Consider the following 20,112-nt stretch of genomic DNA (forward strand, 5'->3'; position numbering starts at 1 on the left):
TTCTGGGCCAGGCCACAAGGCTTCTTTCATGCCCAGGAGATCTTACAAGATTCTCCTGGGCTAAGCTTTTAGCTGGGAACCAAGCTCATGTAGGAGACATCTTAGAAAGGACTTAACTGCCTACAGAGAGATGCAGAAAGAGTCCACCCTTAATTTGCTCTTCTGGGTCCCCCTATTTCCCCAAAGCTTTCTCCTGCTTCCCCAAGCAATGACCCAGAATCAGCATCAGTAGAGCTGCCTTTCCCAAGACATAAAGCTGTGAATGGGGGACAGATCTGCAGGCAACACTTATCTGTCAGTTACATGCCTTTCACAAGCAGCTACCATACCTAGAACATTATGCAAAAGCCAAACTAAAATTCAGCTCACTCCTCCTCTGCTTGTTGGCAAGTTATAGTGAGAAGAAAAGTGTATTTTTGATAGCAAAGTTACCATATGATCATGCATATGGACAAATCAATGACAATGATGTTAATACAACTGATCACATGTTTATATGATCAGTTTTCACAGCAGAGCTTTAAGATAAAGGCAGTCTGTCAATTTATTTTAAATCCTCCCCTGAATGCATCATAAAGAGTTGACAACCTAATTTAAAAATTCCAGCTTATAAATTCTCCAAGAAAGGAGAAGACTACCTATCATTCCACCAAGATGGACAATGTATTGTACAATGGGGTTTTTCCATTTTCTTTCCATAGAGAAGCAATTACAAAACCGAATGTAGGTTTTGCTGGGTTTAGGCAAGCAGGCTTTGACTTTGTTGTTACAAGGTCTACAAAGTTTCTGCATTTAATTTTTTTTTCCTCTGCTGGCAATATGAAAAATAAAAACCAACCCGAAGTATTAGATACTATTTCCTAAATTGCAATGAACCCAGTTTGTCAATGATAACTGAACATTTACATCCACCATATGTCAGTATAAAAAGCTGTTGCTGAGCATTTAATGTGGCTGTTATTCTTTATCGCAGTTCCTCCACTAAACGATATAAAAACTGATGTTTGACGGTGCAGAGGATACAAAAGATACCATCTTACATTTTTTCAACCTCCAAAACTCCCATTTAAGAACCTGGCAGGAATTTCTTGTCGTATTTTTATTACAGTTGGTAGATAAAGGAAATAATTGCATTTTGACTGCACCCCACAAGATTACATTAGCAAAATGATTGCTTCTTTGCATGACTAATTTTGATTAAATCAGCTTCATTTAAATATCAAATTGTGTTCTTCACCTTTCTTCATTAAGCTATGGTATTCCTGACTGTTTTAAAGTTCTATTTTTGATACGGTAAAATATGCATTTCAATTTATTGTGCAGGCTGTTCTTGACTAATAAAAACAAACCAACAAACCAAATGATAATTTATGGGAAAGGGTTTAAGTCATATTCGGAAATGAACAGGAATAAAATAATGTTAAAATCTGCATTTTTAAAGAATATACAATCTATAAGGAAGGCATCCTTGCCTACAGGAAAGTTTGTATTACTTGATTTGTCAGAAAAAGCAATAAAGAAAATGAGCTGTATACAGATGAGCTGAAGATTAACTGCACACATGTAATATTTTATTAACATACTATATCCTGAAAAGAGCTAGATTTTCAGTTTACCAACCTTTCTCAAATATAATATGTAGACAATTTATTCTTTCATTGCAAATAACACTACACTGACTTATAGCTATTTAAAAAATGTTATACAATTCTGGCTGAAATCAACATGAAATGTGTCATTTGCTCAGGCTGTAAATTATCCCCTCTATAATTGTCTTTTGACAAATGACACTCTTTTTATTCTGCTGCTCAAATCTCCATATGTTTGTGCATCCCCAAATAAAGTCCACGGATTTTAACAGGATTAGTCGCCAAACTGGCTACACTTGTATTCCCGGAGTGATCCATCTGGGGATCCAGCCAAAAACAACAAAAAAAGACTTCCTATTTTGATAAGACTTTAAAATGTCTTTTAAAGCATTCAGTAATGTTGTGCAAAGCTGAACTTATTTCATAGATATTATTCGTATCAGGCAAAACCAAGCATGAAGCGTCTTCACTGTGTTTCCCCTATGCTGCGCACACATCACATGAAAGTTATTGAAGATGTTTGCTTTGCTTTCACGTAAAAGGGAACTTGAGGCCAGTACAGCTATTATGATTCTGTACAGATGCAACTTATTGTAATGTATATTCATTTTGAAACAGAAGTTTCTCTTTTCTGCTTCAGGCTGGTATGATTTTTAACACCATGCAATTGATTTTTTTCAGTCAAAAGAATCCATCCATGCAATAACAGCAATTATCCATTTTCTTATAATCACATCTGTACACGTAACATACTAGTTATTTCCTTCTGACATTTTCTTTCTATGGAAGTTAAGAATGTGTACCTAGGAAAATTATCATAATTTTTAAAGTCTTTGTGGCAACTTATGGTCTTGTAGAGTGTTCCCTGGAGGTGCAACCTTATGTCAGCATAGCTTTCAGGGCAAGTGTGTGTCCTCTGTGCCATACAGAGTTCACCTGTGAATCTCATTGCAAGATCTGGGTCAAAATAAAGGGTCTCAAAACAATAATGGAAATAGTTCTGCTGTTCACTCTGAACAAGAGCTGTGGAGACAGAAACACTCAGCTCCATTCAGAGCCAAACAGACAGCAGCCAGGGTGGGGAAAGAGTGGTGAGGGGGAGTTGTTTGTTTGTTTGAATTGAATGTGAATGGTTATGCCTGAGCTGCAGTTGGAGTCTGGCACAGTAAGGCTGATGAATTAATCCTCCTGCTGTGGGCAGCCTTGGCAAGGCCTTAGCTGGAATACTACTATGTCCAGTTTTGAGGAGTGCTTTCCAGAAACAATGTGGCCCAATTGGCAAGAACCTGGAGGCGAGCTACAGGAATCACAGGAAGTCTAAGTAACATGACCTAAAAAGGGAGATCCAGGACTGCCCCGTCTAGAGATGGAAAAATAGTGGATAAAGTTAACACAGCAAATTCAAACAAGAAAGTACCTGGAGGGGAGGGAGGAAGAAAACCACCAAATGGAATAAGAGCAATAAGACAAGCAAGATGCTCACTCTGTAGGAGAAGATATTTAATCAGACAGCATGAAAATTTTTCCTAAGCAGAAGACCACCACACTGGAGTAGGTTGCCATCTCCAGAGGTTTTTAAAGGCAGTTTAGACAAACACGTGCCCCTGCCCTGAGGTGTGGGGCTGAAGCAGCCGTCAGGCTGGCCGGGCAGGCGGGGGTCGCTGCTGGAGTGCCATGGGCAAGCCGGCTGTGGGGCCCTGGGCAAGAACACCTCAGGAAGCTGAGCCCAGGGAGGTTTTGCTGCCTGTGCTGACACCAGGACACGTCCTGCGTGCCTTGTGCTGGCCGCTAAGCCTCACCGCGGCTGTGGCGCTTCCAGCCCAGCAGCGGGTCTGTGCGCGCTCCGGTTGATGCGGCCGGGCCGGGGCCGGGGCCGGGTGCCCGAGGCCGCGGCGGGGCCGGGCGGGGCGGGGAGGCCCCGCGGCCGGTTCCCTTTTTGCCCGGCGTGTGATTGGCGGCTGCTTCGGAGCTGCGTCTGCCGCCGGCTATGGAGCCTCCCCGCCGGCCCCCGGCCCGCGCCGCTTCCTGCTGAGGGAAACACCTGTCCGGAGCCGGGGCCGGGGCCGCCGCTGCGGTGAGTAGCTCCGTGCCGGGGGCAGTGGGGGTCGCGGCGGATCCCGCCCCGGGCCGGCGCTGCCCGGGGCCCGGAGGGCTCGCAAGTGGTGGCGCGGCTCCGCCGTCCGCACCGGCCGCAGGCGGACCCGCCCCGGCCCCGCGCCCGCCGCAGGGCGCCCCCGGCCCGGCCCTGGCCCCGGCAGCCCCGGCGGGGCGGCGCGGCGAGGTTCGCCCTCCCGCGGGCGGCGCAGGCCGCCATCTCTGGGCCCGGGCGGTGGGCCGGGGGCGGAGGGAAGGAGGGAGGGAAGGAGGCAGCCCCGGCCCGCTGCTCCCGCCGCCTCCCGGGCGCGGAGCCCCTTCCCGCAGGGAGTGCGGCTGGCCCGGGGCGCCCTGCGGTCCCCGCCGCAGCCGGCACTGCTGAGCCCCCGGTGCTGCCCGGTCCCTCGCGGCCTTGGTCCCGCCTCACGTCATGGCCCGAACAGGGGTTAACGAGTGTGATGCCAAACCCGCTGAGGAAGTTGTTGGAACGTGGAATGAAACAATGCGAAGTGAGGGATCACAGTAGACAGTTCTCTTGAGTTTAAGATCAGTGAGTCAGCTCTGCTACAACACGGCTTTTAAACAATAACTGTTTCCTCGTGCAACAAATTTCTTGTGTCTATCTGACACACGTAGACCATGAAACCTTTCCACACCACAGTCCCTCTGATATAATAGCTGAGGGCACTCGGTTGCTGGAGTAGATTAGATCACGCAGTTATCAGTGTTGGAAAACCGGGCACGAGTTGACAGGACAGGCAATGTCTAAATAGCGAGTGTGTCCCAGCAGGAACAATAGCAGCGATCGCTGGGTTTTAAAACTCTGCAGTGTTGGTTCCAAGGTGGATTACTTCAAGATTACTACTAGATCACTTGTGTAACCTCAGTTAACTAGAACTTTGCCGAAATCCTTACCTAAATTTCCAGAACCAGCTAGAAGTTATTGTTTGTTCCAGGAGCCCCAAACAGATAACTCATGGAAATTAAAGGTGGTGAAGGCAGGGCATCCTGAAAATATTACAGCTGTAATAGCAATCTGATTGACTCCCCAGACTCCCGACCAAGCTGTGCCTGCTGTTCATATACTTTTGATGATGAATGTGACTGCATTACCTGTGAAGTTTATTTGCTAATGGGACCCTGCTCTGATTTATTTCCCATGACAGCTAGTAGTTGCTAGAGGATCTGACATAGAAACTGAGCCAAGTGGTATTTTGTTATTGTGTTCACACTTGAAATGTTAGTGCTGTATCTTACCTGTGAAGTTCAGCACTGGATCACTGCAGGTGAAGGGAAGATGTACTCCTGTCCAGCAAGTGCAAAGTCATCTCCTGCTACACAACAGTGTGGGCAAGTACATGTAGTATGCTGCTTGGAAAACTTTGAGTCTTGTCATTCTAGTTTTGAGATTGTAAAAATTTATCGTTCAAGTGAATTTTTTCTAAAACTGTGAATGTAAACTTCAGTGTTGTATTTACATAATGCACACACGATGTAATTCTTACTCTGGCAGAGAGTGCTTATTTTCTTGAAAGTTTAGTTGTGAAAAATGAAAAGAATAATTTTAAAATAAGGTTTTCACGTGATGGATTAAAACAGAAGCAGGAGCTAATATAGAATAAGCATGATTGTAACTGGTAGGATTCTAACATAATCTTAACAAGGCAGTCAAGATCGTCAGCTATCCTGAATTTTTTTAGCCAAATAAGTAATACATCATAATACCATACTGTCTTTTTAAAGCACCTTTTTCAAATAATTTAATGACTTTATTAATTAGTGTATCTCCTAATCCTGCTGTGAATCATATTTCAGTCTCAGTTCTGCTTAACTGTTCTGGCTCCATTCCCTTTCCTTCTCTTCCCTGGCTGCCCAACCACTCCTGCAGTGTTGAGTTAGATAAAGGAACTGATCCAGCTGAACCGAATTTTTTGCTGGTTTTGTTATGATCAGATTACTGACCTTAGTGATGAGATAGGAATTCAACTGGAGACAAAGGCAAGACTGGTTGCTTGTCATAGTTGCCTTTTACAGACCCATCTTTTCCTTCTCTGTTGGACCCCATCAGGATTTTTGGACCAGTGTAGGACAGTTCTTGTAATATAGGGATATTAGGGTTGATGAGGCTCATTAAAATTAGAAATAACAGTGATTTTTTTCCCTTTTTTGGGGATGTTGTTGCAGTAGAGTTATTGCAATGTCAATACTGTAAGTAAAGCTTAGGCATGACAAAGGTTTTAGGAACTTAATGTGAAATGGTTTTTCATTATAAACATCAAAGTTTTATGATTCATGTGCATGAGGAAATATGTTTTGCCAACACATGGATTAGCAGGAAATGGATACAATTTGGTGTCACCATAAGAATGGGTCGTTGCAGAGAGAGATGCTGCTCCAAGATGTGCTTTCTGAAGCTGAGGAAAAGGGGTCAGAGCAGAACTGGAGATGGGATCGGTCTGGGCTAGACATGACAGGTGACAGCCCAAATGAATGCAGGAGAAAAGACAGCCTTGTGAGGGCAAGGAAGCTACAGAAGTACCACACATCTTGTGTTGTGTCTGATGCAGTTTGTGGGGAATATCTGAACCCACAGAAGTGTTGCTCTACCTGCCTTTATAAGTGGATGAGAGTGGGAAACAATTGCATTCACTGACAAGTATACAGGCTAGTTCTCTGCTGCAGGAGGGAGAGATGCTGCCTTTGCTTGTCTTGATGGTCTTGATCTATGGAGTAGTGGTAGAAGAGCTATTTGTGTGTATATGTGTTTGAAGAATTAATCCTTAGGTGCATGACTCACAGGAACAGGCTGAGGACGTTTTAAAGCAGGAAGCTTTCCTAGATCTGCAGAACCAAATTAAACTGAAATGGCTCCAGGTTTACTTAATGGGGTAGCACAATGACTTTTACTGGAAGGACTCTGCAAAAAATCTATATGGCCTGTTGGCATGAAAAAAACCTTCATGCTAGTGGCTTATGTCTAAATGGCTACATTGTATTTTAGAACTGAGATGAGAGGGAACGCAGTGTGTAGTGCTGAGATGCCACAAAGGCTGTGGCTGGTGAAAGCTGACAAGCTGCATGTGGGTGGAGGATGAGTTTTAGGGATGTCTTGGCCAAGATGGGTAGATTTCATGTCAGCAACAAAATGTTCAGGGTAACTTCGCCACTACCTTGACAAAATTCAAATACTGACTTTAAAAGATAGAGGGATCTGGGACAGAGTGTGTTTCACTCAAACTGACTTCCTGAGAAAAATGACCTCTAAAAAGAAAAGATCTTAACTGACAGGCAGAGTAATGCTCAGAGAGATAAGAGTTGTGTCAGTGGTGGGGGGCATTTTTTACTTTTTAGCCTTGTCAGGGTGTTAATAACCTGGGCATGTTAGAGGCGGGTAAGAGACTGGCAGATTTTTTTGCCAATACAGAGGGAGGAGTTATTATTCACATTTTTTTAAAAAATGTGTCTTACAAATAGGAAATATGCATATGTTTAAAAAAAAAAAAGGGCACTTCACTGTTGGTAGACAACCTTTCAGTTTTTTCATACTTTTTTCCTCCTTTTCAAGAGTCATCATTTTTGCATGATATCTACCACTGCAGGATGTGTACTGCTTGTTGCTCTTCAAAAGATCAGTATTTCACTGGAAAAACCATAAGGAAAAAGGATGAGATTGGAGAGTTTCCTATCTTTTCTTTCTGTTTTGTACATGTTTTCCCTAATATTTTTTTCTGTGGGGTAAATTTTTTTTAGTAAAAGAACAGCGCCTCAGATTGTCGTTAACAAGAAGAATTAGGGTTGAAAGTCTATGGTTTCATTTCTTCCTGAATCTAAAGTCACAATTTCTAGTGAATTTCACTGTGTGTTTTTAATCATAAATGAATGAGTTAAAAATATGTGGGGTAAGGCTGCCCAGTTGTTCAAGTGCTGAGGTTGCCGTGCAAGATCCTTGGCATGTACAGTCTCTGTGAGATGCCTGTATGAAGACTAGCTTAAAAATCTCTAGTGAATTTAAGTTGGGAGACCTCAAATGGCTATCATTATGCAAATAAAAATAATGAAACATTGCATATTTAGTCTTTTATCTACTATTTGTATTTAATTATTTTGTGAGGTAATCTCTCAAAAATATTTTTGGTTTAAATAGCTTATTTGAATTCATTTAATTTATTGCCCAGATTATTCTTTGCTATTTTTAAAAGGCTCTGAACATACCTTCCATATGTGTGTGTTAAATTGATGTACTGTTGGTGTGTTTTTACTGTTGTAACAGGAAAAGCATTCTGACTTCTTTTAAAATGAGCAATCATATATATAATCAACTTGGTTAAAACTTCCTTCCTGGTAAGTGCAGCACTTCCTTTGCATCTGGATATGAGAGCGAGCAAGAAAAGCAGAACAGCTTAAACAAAGAAATTTTTTGTGTGAAAGATCTTCCTTTAAAAAAATAGGAACTACAAAAATTAAACAAATGAATCATCTTCAGCAATTCAGCCTTTGTTTTATAAGAAGGTAATATTTCCTTGTACTTTGTCAGGTATAGTGGTGGTGTGTCCACAGTTGTTGTTTTCTGGAATTCAAAAGAAAAATTTTATTTAGCATGCCATGTTGTTTGAACTTAATCTTTAATATTTTTATCTGCTTCTTTTATTATCTGCTAAGGCATCATGACACTGGCTTTACTTTTCTCCAGCAGTTAAAGATTTTATGTGTAGAAAGTGTTGCTTAGAAAATAAGTTCAATATGTTGCTGTAACTTGGCTTGTGCAAGTGCACTCAGTCAGCACTGAATAATTTCCAGTTTAATATTGGTGAATGGAGATTAACTGAACAACAATATTATTTACTGAATGCTGATAAGGCTACTTACGTTTTACTGGTGTTTTAGGTGTGAATTGATGTATGGAGTAATAAATCAGCATCAGCTTGGGAGATTTTTCTTCTGTAACAAACGAATAGTTCGTATTGGTGGTGTGTACTTTGAAAATGGATAGATATTATCAGTCTAGTGAATTGATTTATTTAAAAGAAGCACATCTAAGGACATTCATCTTGAATTTAGATGCATGTTAAATTTATCTTCAGAAATAGTCCCTGACTTTGGCATCCTAAGGACTTTTTTTGGGTTGAAATCCTGATTCCTCATCCCTGAAAAGAGAGGGAGAGGAAACTGGGAATAGGCTCATGTCTGTCCAGACTGCAAATAAGTTGCTTGTTTTGTTACTTTCTGCTATTCCTGGAACTTAGTGAGACTGCATTGTATTCATATACGTAGTGTGTCTTTTGATTTCTATGAAAACCCACTTATGTTAACATCAGGGGTGTCAAAACAGATGAGGCAGTAGAAGAATCAGTACTTGATCAAATAGAAGCAAGGACTAATCAGTATGGAGGTTGCACATTCGAACTGCTTATCCTCAGTAAAATCTGGCCAGGATGTTTTAAACCTCTATGTTAGTTACTTAATCACTGGAGAGTTGGTTGGAGGTTTTTTTATTTATATTTGGTATTGAATTGAATAGATTACATCTGACATGGTTTATGTAAATCAAGTATTTGGGACCAGAAATTAAGGGGAAGTGGAAATATAAAAAAAGTATGTGAAAAGTTAAAAAGTAAGAGTACAGATAAATGTAAATGAGAAAGTAATCAAGTAATTGTATGTTTTGCTAGATTTCTTCTGGCATGGAGTTGGGGGATCATGAACAGCCCGTTGTTATGAGAGAGGAAAACAAACGAAGGAGAAGAAGAATGAAACCTCATTGTACATCGAGTAGTTTTTCTTCAATGGAGCTGATACCCATTGAGTTCATTTTACCTACAAGCAATAAACATACTAAAGCACCAGAAATTATGTTACTGGAAATAGCTGGCAACTGTACGGTTGAGCAAATGAAGGCTCAGATTTGGATGCGTGCAATAGAGATGAGTCAAACCACAGACTTCTACCATGCATTCACCCCAGATCAGTTTATTCTGCAGTATCAGAAGAAAGGACAATGGTATGAAATTTATGATAAACATCAAGTGTTACAGACATTGGACTGCATACTGTACTGGAAGGTGTTACAGAAAAAGGTAGGCAAGATCTATGTTGTTCAGAAACAAAAACCCTCAGAAGAAGTCCAGGAATTTCAGCAGCAGCTTAATGATTTGATTGGTTATGATGTCACTGATGTAAGCAATGTACATGATGATGAACTAGAATTTACTCGGCGCAGATTAGTCACTCCACGAATGATAGAGGTAGCCTGCAGAGATCCTAAATTATACTCAATGCACCCATGGACTACATCTAAGCCACTCCCAGAATATTTATTTAAAAAGATCACTAATAATAACATTTTCATAATCATACATAGGGGAACAACTAGTCAGAAAATTAAAGTGTCAATAGATGACACTCCAGATATGATTCTTCACAGCTTTTTCACAAAAATGGCAAAGAAAAAGTCTTTGATGGACATTCCTGAAGATCATAGTGAAGTGGATTTTGTTCTCAGGATTTGTGGCAGAGATGAGTACATTACTGGAGAGACACCAATCAAAGATTTTCACTGGATAAGACAGTGCCTTAAGAATGGGGAAGAAATCCACCTCGTCCTTGACAATCCCCCGGACCCGAATGAAGATGAGGTTCAGAAGGAAGAATGGCCCTTGGTGGATGACTGTACAGGAGTTACAGGGTATCATGAACAATTGACAATAGATGGAAAAGATCATGAGAGAGTCTTCACTATATCTTTGTGGGATTGTAATAGGAAATTTAGAGTGAAAATAATTGGCATTGATATCCCAGTTTTACCAAGAAATACTGATCTTACTGTGTTTGTGGAGGCTAACATTCAGCATGGGCAGCAGCTCCTTTCACAGAGAAGAACTTCATCAAAGCCTTTTACTGAGGAGGTTCTTTGGAATATTTGGCTGGAATTTGATATCAAAATCAAGGATTTGCCAAAAGGAGCACTTTTGAATCTTCAGATCTATTGTGGCAAAGCACAGGGACCATCTGCAAAGACAAACCTTCAGTCACATGAACCCTCCAACTCTGATGCAAAATGCAAAACCCAGCTTCTCTATTATGTAAATCTTTTGTTGATAGATCACCGTTTCTTGCTACGAAGTGGGGACTATGTGCTCCACATGTGGAAAATTCCAGGTAAGGGGGAAGAACAAGGAAGTATAAATGCAGACAAACTCACATCAGCAACTAACCCGGATAAAGAAAACTCAATGGCCATCTCTATTGTGCTGGACAAATACTGTCACCCAATTGCTTTGCCCAAGCACAGGATATCATCAGACCCCCAGGGGGACAGGACCCGAGCTGAAATGCCCAACCAGCTTCGCAAGCAACTTGAAGAGATCATAGCAACTGACCCACTTAATCCACTTTCTCCTGAGGACAAAGAACTGTTGTGGCACTTTAGATATGAGAGCATAAAGCACCCCAAGGCATATCCTAAGCTGCTTAGCTCTGTGAAATGGGGACAACAAGAAATAGTGGCCAAAACATACCAGTTGCTAGCTAAAAAAGAGGCTTGGGATCAGAGCACTTTAGATGTTGGACTCACAATGCAACTTCTGGACTGTAACTTTTCAGATGAAAATGTCCGAGCAATGGCAGTTCAAAAACTGGAAAGTTTAGAAGATGATGATGTTCTTCATTATCTTTTACAGCTTGTGCAGGTAAGGTGTATTTGCATTCCTGAACTTGCCTTCCAGGAATATATTTGCAAACCCCATCATATCGGGTTTGAATCACACAGCACTGAAGAGTTGTTGACTGACTTTACTGATAGTTTAGGAAGAGTGTAGATCGAAAGAAAACAAATGCAGATGTTGACATGGGCAAGGCCTGAAGAAGAATGGAGGTTGGGTTTCAAGTCAAGAACACCAGTGTGATTACACAGTATGTTGCAGCAACTTCAGTCTTGTGCTGTTGAGGGGAGTAGATTTATCTAGAAACTTCCACCCCGCCAAATTCTGAAAGTAGCTAAAGAGTTAATAGGACTACACACTAAGTCATATTAAGTCCTTCTGGGAACTTGGGTACAAAATTGTGGTTCTAATGGCAAGGAATCACTGCTGTATTGATTTGAAGCACTTTGTGTGCACATCTGCCAGATCAAATATTAGAAAGGTTTATATCAGTTACACAAGAAACTTGGTTTGGTTGCTTTTCTCTAAACATAATGCCATCAGTTGGCAGTGGCAAAGTCTCCTCTGGTGTCTGATGTGACTTTGTGTTCTTCCTGGTAAGCACAGCCCCAGGAATCAGGTGGACAGGCCTCCTACACCTGACAGGGCTCTGTTTTATGTGGAAAGACAATCGTCATACAGAGGAGGAAGTAGTTTTTCCAAGAATCAGAGGAAAACATTCAAAATTTTTAAAAAAATTAAAAATGGAACCACTGGAGCTGGGGAAGCTGCTTTTTATTTCTGCAGGTTCAGAGAGAGCCCAGAATCCCAGGAAAATGAAGTTAGTATTTCAGATTTTGCTGTGCATTGGTAGTGCTTTAAACAAAGCCTTTCTAGCCTTGTCGTTGCTTGTCTGAAGATTAGGCAGAATTTATGCACTTCTGCTTTAACCAGAGGAGTCGCTCCGGTTACCTCATTGGGCCTCCCACGTAGCTGCTGCTATATATATATGCTTGGCTTGGGAGCTTTTACTGTCTACGTGTGGCTCAGCAATTTTATTCACTTTTTTTTCCATATCTAAATTAGGAGTTAGGGATGGTGATTGGTTGTTATCAAAATGCCTGAGAAAATAGGGGAAATACTGGAGTTGTTTCCATTTTTTTAGAAATTTCGTGTTTTCAGGAAGTACAAATCTGGTGAGTTTTAAAAGAATAAACCTTTCTAACAGTTAAATAAAATACTGTACCCTAAAATCATAGTGCCTTAACTTCACTGTCATTTTTAGTAAGAGTTGTTGTAAGAAATAATGAGCTTACCATCCTTAAAAATGAAAAACATGCTAAATTCCAGCTTTTACCTCTCTGCTGTTTTCCTTGTCTATATTTCTTAGCTAACTATAGAACATAAGCAGTCAGCATTCTGCAGCAAAGTTTTGGTATGACAGTGTATTTAAAATCTACATTTTTCAGAGAACGGATGTTGGCCATTGCTCTGCTCCAGTGGACACATCTCTTCTGCAAATGGTTGTCATTTTCAAATGCACACCTTCATGAAAGCTCTGTGGCTTATTTCGCTCAGCACAGGATATTTCCATTTTATTCTCTGTAGAGTTAGAAATCAAGCATTTTATTTCCCCACAGATTTATTTCAAATAGAAGCAACCACACCATAAATCAACTTCCTGGCTTTCTATAATATCTGTTCTTCTCTATAGAGTTGATAAAACTTGGATAGGAGAGTTAAAATGCAACAAAATTCTTTGTAAGGTAAACATCAATGGTGGAACTGCATTTATGTGGCAGTGAGTAAAGACCTTCTGCTGAATTGACAAGGAAAAGGTACACACAGGAACCTGGTGAAGTGCCAGCAGACATTTTTTTAATGACCAGCTTTTATTGTTGCTGTGCAAAAGATATTTGACTTTGTGAAGAAAAAAGAGCTGGACTTCTAAAAATAATTATCTAAAACATCAGCTCAATAAGGATGGTAATAATACATTTTAAAATATTATTTTACATTAAAATATATTTGCAAGTTCAATAAGGAGGTTCAATTTTGAAATTATGGCTGGTTGTTTGGCTGTATTTCAGTTTTAACTTGTTTTTCAAGGTTATGTGAACATTAAGCGTAGTATATTCCAGAATGAGGTTTATAATAGGCTTTCTTGGAGCTGTAAGAAAATCCATTTGAATTTATGTGATAATTATTGCTTTTGGGCACCTTACTGCAGTGAAAATTAATTTCTATTAAAAACTCCTCATGCCTCATAATCTCAAAGTAAAAGGATCTATATATTGTTACATTTGTGAGTAGTCATTGTCTTTTGTAAATAAGATTATGTTGTTTGGGGATATAAAACAGTACTGCAGAGACAGTCGAGACAGTTCTTGCAGAATTATGATACAGTAGAAGGGCAAGTCTGCTGCTGGGCTTTCTTGTCTGTCTCTTAGCCAGCAGCTAGAAAGAACATGTCCTTGTGACATTTTTATGAGTTGCTTTGTTCAGGAAGGTTGACTTGATTTTTTTTTTCTTTTGATTAAACTCACAGGACAATTTACATTTCGGAAATCGTGTTGATATTTTAATAACAAAAATGCAAGTGTGTAACACAGTACTTGTAAGAGTTGATAAAACTATGATTTGTTTGATGAATTTAGCAGACCTTTGCTGATGGCTTGGTTGCTGCTTTGCAAGCTGCAGACTGCAGTGATCTTGAAAGAGCCATTGTGTTCTGTTGAATAACTATTGCTAGAGGTTTGCATACTTTGTTGCTTCTGAAAGCTGAGCATACTACATGCACCCAGCTCTCTGGGCATCCCTTTGTTTTCCCTTAATCTCCCTACAGGCTGCTTCCTGGCACTCTATTTCCAGAACCTGAAACCATTCACCAACCCCCTCAGTCCATGACAGGGATTTTGTCACTCTGATTCATAGATTGTATGCTTCTTATTTCTCTTTTGTTGCCATGGGATAGAAGTGCATACTTTTTTCCACCATTAATCCATAAGCTATAATTCTATAAACTTGAACGCGTCAAGCAGCATGAAAGAAGCTGCTGGAAAAATGAGTTGAAGTGGAGAAGTTCCCTGGTACTACCCAGAATCTGGAAGTCTGGTGGTTTTCTGGCAAACCAATTCACTTGGTCATTGGGATGGAGGAGAGAATTACAGGAAAAAGAATTCCAGTGCTGGCACTTGAAAACAGTTGTTGACTTTTCCTTCTCTACCCGCTTTTTTGGCAGTAGCTTGGAAATGTCTGTGGGCTTGGATGGAAGGGGAACATCTTTTAAAACAGAAAAAATATGTCTGTTTCACAGTCAGTAAAAAAAAAAACTCTGGTGAAGTCTTCCTCTTAATTGTACTTCATTATTGTAGAATGTGTATCAGAGCTTTTATTCTATCGTTCATTTATGGATTAAGGCCAGATAAGTGCTCTGAAATCTGCTCCCATATCCTGTTTTTTCAGCAGTGAATCCTAGCACCCTAGTCTGGAAGTAGTGGATGTTCACCCAAACCAGTATTTTATTGTTGAAATGTTTTATTAAAGGGCTATTACAAATACATTATTACATCTGATAGTAATGATTTCAAGCATTCTCAGTATCAGTCATACTGCAGACTGATTTCTGATCTTGCTGGGTTTTGCCAAGAATGACGTTGTTTTGTGCATGTGCTTAGGTTGAACTCTCTGGTTAGGTACTCCACGCCTTGTGTTGTCACATTAGTAACAAACCTGAAAAGAAGCTGTTGCAAACAAAATGTGCTTCTTGAATCTGACAGAGAAGCCTCAAAAAGACCTGCTTTGTTTCAGGTTTTTTGCTCCTGCAGCAGTGTGTTCTCTAAATGTCATTGGTTAAGCGTAAGCAGTGGGATGTTAAATGTGTTAACAACATGTCTTCTATGTTTGTATTACTCAGGCTGTGAAATTTGAGCCATATCATGACAGCGCATTAGCCAGATTCTTGCTGAAACGTGGTTTGAGAGTAAGTACTTCAAAATACAGTCAACTTATGCTAAAGTTGCTGGCATTATTAAAACCCTTTGTCAAGAAATGAATGCTAATTTGTAGTGTTTTTCTTTACCTGTAGAACAAAAGAATTGGTCACTTCTTGTTTTGGTTCTTAAGAAGCGAAATTGCCCAGTCCATGCACTACCAACAGAGGTTTGCAGTCATCCTCGAAGCCTACCTTAGGGGCTGTGGAAAAGCAATGCTGCACGATTTCATGAAGCAGGTTCAAGTAATTGAATTGCTGCATAAAGTCACGATGGAGATTAAATCAGTTTCTGCAGAAAAGTATGATGTTACTTCTCAAGGTATTTGCTAACAGGCATTTCTTTGTTGTTAATATTGTTTTTTCTCTTTGAGTGTGAAAAACTAGGCAGCAAATTGTACTGTCCATTAAGAAAATTTGTGGATAAATTGCTGTCAAAGGGCGTCATTTTTGCTTCCTCTAAAATGTAAGCGTAAGTTAATAATGATTGAACCAGTAATAGATTTGTTTGCTCATTTCACCCCAAAAGGGGAAGAGTATCAATGTTCTAGATGTTCTCTTTGCCAAGCTTTGGCTTATCTTCTTGAACCTCATGCCATGCCAACTGGGAAACAGATAAGTTCTTGTACATTAGCAGAATGCCAGTGCTGAAGAAAGACACAAATACCAACTGGAAATTAAAAGTGACACTTACCAAGAAATACAGCCTTCCTCTAAATTCTCACTAAAGGTTTTTGGCAGGAAGATCAGGGAGGAGTCCAGTGCAGCCTCTGTTATGCCATGGAAGTCACTGGTGGATCAGGAGTGAATATACAGGGCATGTCTTTGAGGAGTCCTGTGAGACAGATGTGGTATTGTTATTTCCAGTTCTTGCAAGCACTGCTTTGAAAGTCACAGTGGGTTTATGCAATGCCTCTTTACCTCTAGGTTTTGCCTGCCTTTTTTCCCGCTCTCTCCCAACTTTCTTAAAAACTTATTTATCCTCATTCCTGTTGCTTGCTTGGTGTTGGGAGTAAGTGTGAGAAGACATACAACAATATTAAAATTCTAAAAGCTGTAGAGAAACCATCTCTTCCTGCATGTTCATCCTGGTATGCTCCAGGCCAGGAAGTCCTTGGATTGGAAAACTTTTCCACTCTGGCTATGTAGAAGTGACTGTGGTAGTGTTTCAGAAGAGATTTAAAGGAAGTATGCATTTATTCTTCAATATATAGTGTAAAATCTGTTATGTTACCACATAGTGTGAGTTAAGGGACTTACTGAAACGCCATATAAAGCACTGTTTCTACACAAGCTCCTAAATTTTTCTTAAAATATTCTATAACCTAAATGTATTTAGTCAGAAGCCCATATTATGGAAAAAAAACTATATGACTTTGGAGATGTCCATATCTGTAAGAGCAGTGGATTCCATAATACATTATCTTTGAAGGATATGTGGGCAAAGAAGAAAAGCTTCAAGAGAAAGCAATCATATTAACACCCACCAGGTTTTGAAGTTAAAGAATCTTTGGATGTAATGTACAGCAGAACACTGAAAGATGACTTATATAATTGACATTTTCACTGAATAAGGCTTCCTGAATTTGTGGAGTGTCCTAATAAAGCTATATCTAATATAATTTATTCTCAGATTAGTGAAGACATAATTTTTTCTACAGGCACCCTCTACTTCCTATATTTTTAAAAACTCATATCCTAAAATTTATTCGGTAGGTGATTGAATTTTTTTTGTACTGACATTTCTAAGTACATCGTTGTTCATATTTTCAGTCTGAATGTTTTGTCCTGTTTCATTTAATTCTGTCATGCAGTCTCATCTTATTCTTGTATATATGTTTCTCCAGTGTTTGTGGATTTTCTGTAAAGAATAAATTCCTTCTGGCTAGGTCCATACTATTCCAGTAGCAAAGATGCTGTCAAACTGTTTCTTTTACTTTTCGCTGTAATGTCTTTGCTTATATTTGAAGATAGCAAGTAATATTAAATAAATAAATTTCTAAGATCATAATATTACATCTTGCATGGGATAATCTGCTTTCATCACCCTCTGAGCTAGATGATTTGTCTCCCAAGAATGTGTCTATGCAGCTGTTTCATCACTTAAAATGCATAGCACCATGTTCTTGAGCCAGATCAACTTGAAAATTGTTTTAGCAATGCCTTTACTTGTGTTTTAAAGTCAACTATTCCTAATCTTTTGTGGCTTTAGTTGGTTTGCTACAGTTTTCAAATTACATTGCAATGAGGACACTTACTGAACTAACAGTAAACTGTAAAAAGTAACTTTCCTAGATATTTGTCTAGGAAATCTGTGGTTACATAATAGAAATCTGTTTCATTATCCAAGTTACTAAAATTTAGTGCTTTTGAGGAGCAGGGGGGAATTGTTGGGGGTTTTTGTTTGCCCAGAATGGTGGAAATGCCCCATGCCTGGAAATATTCAAGGTCAGGTTGGGCAGGGCTCTGAGTGAGTTGAGTTGAAGATGTCCCTGCTCATTGCAGGGGGTTGGAGCTGATAGCCTTTAAAAGTCCTGTCCCACCCAAACTAATCCATGATTCTGTGCTTCTGAGATTCTGTGATTATGATTCTGTTTTAAGTATCCAGGTCCATGTTTAGCTTTAGCAGTATGATTTTTTTTTTTTTGCTCTATAATTTTTATCTCCAAACTACTTGAACATGCATATACATCCTCTGCTCTGAAGCTACAGTTTCTTTTAGCACAGTGTTCAGGTCTTTGTCCTAATGCTGGGTAATAGCCAGTGTATTGCTTATGCTGCTGACACTAGCTGAGGTGAACAAAATGCATTGAATAATCTGTACTATTCTGAATTGAAGGTTCAGAAGCTTCAGGTTTTCTTAATTAAAAGATTACATTTAGATGTGAGCATTAAAATTCTTGTTCGTAGAAATATACAGCAAATTTTCTTCTTAAAGGAATGTGAGATTGAGAAGGCTGCACTATGACAACAGTTTTAGGAGTGTAGGAAATTCAGTGTCTCTGTAGTTTGTCTCCTTATGGTTACAGAGTAATTGATTCCAGGAATGCAAAATCCATTAATCTGTCTGCATTTCTTGTCAGTTATGAGGGAAAGTACTTTTTGGTATATTCTACTGTATTTTGTTTTTTAAATGAAAGCTGACATTTTAATGTAAACTCTTATTGTGCAGTGTTTCTAATACTGCAGAGAAGGCACTTGACTTCTGAGGTGTTTGAAGACTTTACCTTTAGGTGTCTGAAACAACCCTGACCATTAACAGTACAAGTTAAAGAGTTTTCCTCCATTCCTTCAATCAGGAGATCCAGGAGGAAAGCAATTAAAAATGGCAGCTAAACAGAACTTTTTAGCCCAAGTATAATGCGCAACAATTTTGGTTATCTTGAACTTTTTTGCCTTCCAATGTTTGATTTCAGTGTGTTTTCTTTCTTGTAATTGCAGTTATTGCACAGCTGAGACAAAAGCTTGAAAAATTACAGGGCAGCAAACTTCCAGAAAGTTTTAGAGTTCCATATGATCCTGGGCTAAGAGCAGGAGCACTAGTGGTGAGTATATTCTGACTTTCTACAAATAATTTTTAAAAAAGAAATTTATTTGCAAGTATGTGTCACTTGGTTAAAAGTTTTGCTAGTATGTCAAAAGGTCTTATTTCTGTGTGGATACAATGACATTGCTGCACTCTGTAGTTTTTTGTTCCTAGAGCTATTATTACTTTTCTAAATGTAATGACATACTACCATGTGCTAAAAAAATTGCAACAACTCATGAAATTTGCATCATTAAATGGGAATTATACTTTTTCCATTAGTTAAATACAAGATTTAACCAGGTACCTGAGGTGTTGTTTTTTGTTTAAATTAGATAACTGTATAAAACTTTTATCTGTTTCAGGGGCTTTGGGATATTTAGTTTCCATTCTTTCAGTTACTTTCTCTGTCTTACCCTCATTCATATCTGTCACTAAGGTTTGGGTCCAGACCTTCATCATACTGAAATAAATGTCTACCTCAGCTATTTCTGATTTTTCAATATCTCTATGTTGGTTTTGTTAGAAAATACATTATGATTTTGTTAGAAATACATTAAGAAACACTTGGGTTTTTCTATGTTGCTGCCTTCAGTTTTGTGGTGAGATTGCAATTGTGTATGTTGACTCAGAGTTAAAAAAAGATTCATAGATCAGCAGATGTGTAGTGAGAGGAAATTGGATCATGCATCTAAAATGCAGTGTGAGGTCTGGGTAAAGAAGCACAGTTAAGATCCTTGGACTCACTTGATGTACAGCAAGGATCCTACAAGGAAAGAACCCCCTAATCTTCTCCTAGCTAAAGACAGACAAATCATCCAATTTAAGGAATTGCCGAATGTTCGGGCATTGTCTACATATGGCCATGTTTCTGTTAAATAAGCCTGTGCCTTGGGAGACAGGCTATGAGCTAATCTGTGTTCAAGCGGAAAAGAATTAAACACCTCTCAGGTGAGCATGCCTGAAACACTGTCAGCACAGAAACCAATTCAGACATTTCTTACTCAGAAATAATTTGACTTCTTAAATACTATTTTCTTGTTTGTATTTGGTCTCTTCTCTGTAGTCATCTTTTTTTTTCCTACAGAAATCATCAACAGCTTGACAGCAAGTAGGTTTTAAAATAAAAGATTTCTCTGGATTTTCTAGTTTTCCTTCACTTAGGAAGTATTCAATCCTACCACGACCTTTCTGGATGAATGAAACAATAGATTTATAAAGGAAGGTAGCTATGTCCTAAAATTGATGGGTTAGCTTTTTCCAAGCTACATGAAT

At 39.4% G+C, this 20,112-nt stretch overlaps 1 protein-coding gene across 2 annotated transcripts in view; it reads left to right on the forward strand.

The window, feature by feature from the left end:
• Positions 1 to 3,515: 3,515 nt before the first annotated feature.
• The window catches only part of PIK3CG (phosphatidylinositol-4,5-bisphosphate 3-kinase catalytic subunit gamma), a 32,159-nt gene continuing 15,562 nt past the window's right edge, over positions 3,516 to 20,112 (forward strand). Inside the window, exons 1-5 of one of the 2 annotated variants that reach the window (XM_033058560.1) lie at positions 3,516 to 3,663; positions 9,353 to 11,368; positions 15,237 to 15,302; positions 15,408 to 15,633; positions 18,753 to 18,856. In XM_033058560.1, coding sequence (XP_032914451.1) covers positions 9,365 to 11,368; positions 15,237 to 15,302; positions 15,408 to 15,633; positions 18,753 to 18,856 — 2,400 coding nt within the window. In that variant the 5' untranslated portion in view covers positions 3,516 to 3,663; positions 9,353 to 9,364. Of the gene's footprint in view, positions 3,664 to 7,952; positions 8,193 to 9,352; positions 11,369 to 15,236; positions 15,303 to 15,407; positions 15,634 to 18,752; positions 18,857 to 20,112 lie in introns of those variants that run through there. The other variant, XM_033058561.2, reaches the window with a different exon arrangement.

This window comes from Catharus ustulatus, chromosome 4, assembly GCF_009819885.2.
Source record: "Catharus ustulatus isolate bCatUst1 chromosome 4, bCatUst1.pri.v2, whole genome shotgun sequence".
NCBI classification, from domain to species: domain Eukaryota; kingdom Metazoa; phylum Chordata; class Aves; order Passeriformes; family Turdidae; genus Catharus; species Catharus ustulatus.